At 38.5% G+C, this 1,406-nt stretch overlaps 1 protein-coding gene across 1 annotated transcript in view; it reads right to left on the reverse strand.

Annotated features, from left to right (window-relative positions):
• The window catches only part of smg5 (SMG5 nonsense mediated mRNA decay factor), a 41,728-nt gene that overhangs the window by 29,587 nt on the left and 10,735 nt on the right, over window positions 1–1,406 (reverse strand). The window contains exon 4 of the mRNA XM_015402451.1: window positions 623–779. Coding sequence (XP_015257937.1) covers window positions 623–779 — 157 coding nt within the window. The remainder of the gene's footprint in view (window positions 1–622; window positions 780–1,406) is intronic.

Below are 1,406 nucleotides of genomic sequence, written 5' to 3' on the forward strand. Positions count from 1 at the left end.
CAATTTGGGGGAGGTGCAGCGGAGCGTCTGTGTAGTGGGGGACGTCTGGAGCTGAGGTATTGAATTGCACTCATTGCACTGATTATATGCAGTATTTTTTGATGCAACTTTTCTACTTCTGTTATTTGCCGTTGTTTCTAAAAAAAAAAAAGAAATGCATAACGATATTACAGCTTTCATTGATTTATTTCAAACTTGAAACTTGCTTACTTGCCTGTAAGGTGTTAAAAAAAAAAAAAATTCTTGAGTATCGAAAATAATCGAATCGTTGGGTCAGGAAATCGATACTGAATCGAATCACCATGATGGATGTGATTTACACCCCTAGTTAGCGGTTCAACCCATGTTAACCCGCTAATTTCAGTGGAAATTTTTGTTTTAAATCACTTTACAAAGAGGTCAGAAGGTAGTTTTCTCTTTATAATTTAGTCTAAAACAGTAGAAGGTTGTAAACAAATGAAAATGGACTGATTGGTTGATTTTTATCTGGATCTTATTAGCCACAATCGGCTGCAATCACAGTGATATTAGATCGTTGCATCGTATTGAAATAGAGCAAAAACACGCAGATCTTCACTGAGCGTTGAAAGAAAGATTCGTTGGTTTGGAGGAGAGGTCTCACCAATGAGAGGATCGGTGACGTGCGTCCAATCGATGCAGTCCTGCAGCTCCAGCTGGTAATGTGATTGGATGTAGAGCAGCAGATGTTGGTAGAAACCCACGCCGGCGATGAGGTGAGTTCTGTAAGCACACTCTAGGGCGCTCCGACTGTGGATGTGCTGGAAATACAGAAAAGGATTTAGCCCAAATATGCAAATCTAAAAGAGAACAAATAAAAACTAAAAACAGAAACCTCTATATTAAAACCAAGATAAGAACCTAAATTACTGCAATTGACAGAATATCATCCTCAGTGAGCTACAAACAAGATTTTTCCGAGCCGGTTAGGTTTAGTCAGGAGCTTTCAAGTTTAAACAAACTAGCAAACTAGTGTCATAAAAAAAATGGGAACATCTTAATTTGATCCAGGTCCTTATAAAATCAGGTCAAAATCAGTTCAAAATGTTTAGTCGAATCTCATGAAGTTCTTCTGCTTTAAATGAGTTATTTACTTAAAAAACACAGAAGCCATGATCAGGGCGAACGGTCGTTCAGTTTGAGCTTGGACAGAATCAGTTTAAATAGATTAGCTATTAGCCTGAGGTACCAACTATGTGATGAAAGAGTAAATATAGTGAAGTGCAGCAAAACTTACTCAAGCTTATTAAATATGAGGGTAATCTGTGGAGCTTAAAGGCTGGAAAACAAAATCCGATCTGACAGGAAATCGTGTCGAACGAAGTCATGGTGTTCAGCGATGTTTCACAGTCAATGGGGAGGATCCCACTCGACACGATTTTTCGCAA

Source organism: Cyprinodon variegatus, unplaced genomic scaffold (assembly GCF_000732505.1).
Source record: "Cyprinodon variegatus isolate N-32 unplaced genomic scaffold, C_variegatus-1.0 Scaffold0, whole genome shotgun sequence".
NCBI classification, from domain to species: Eukaryota; Metazoa; Chordata; class Actinopteri; order Cyprinodontiformes; family Cyprinodontidae; genus Cyprinodon; species Cyprinodon variegatus.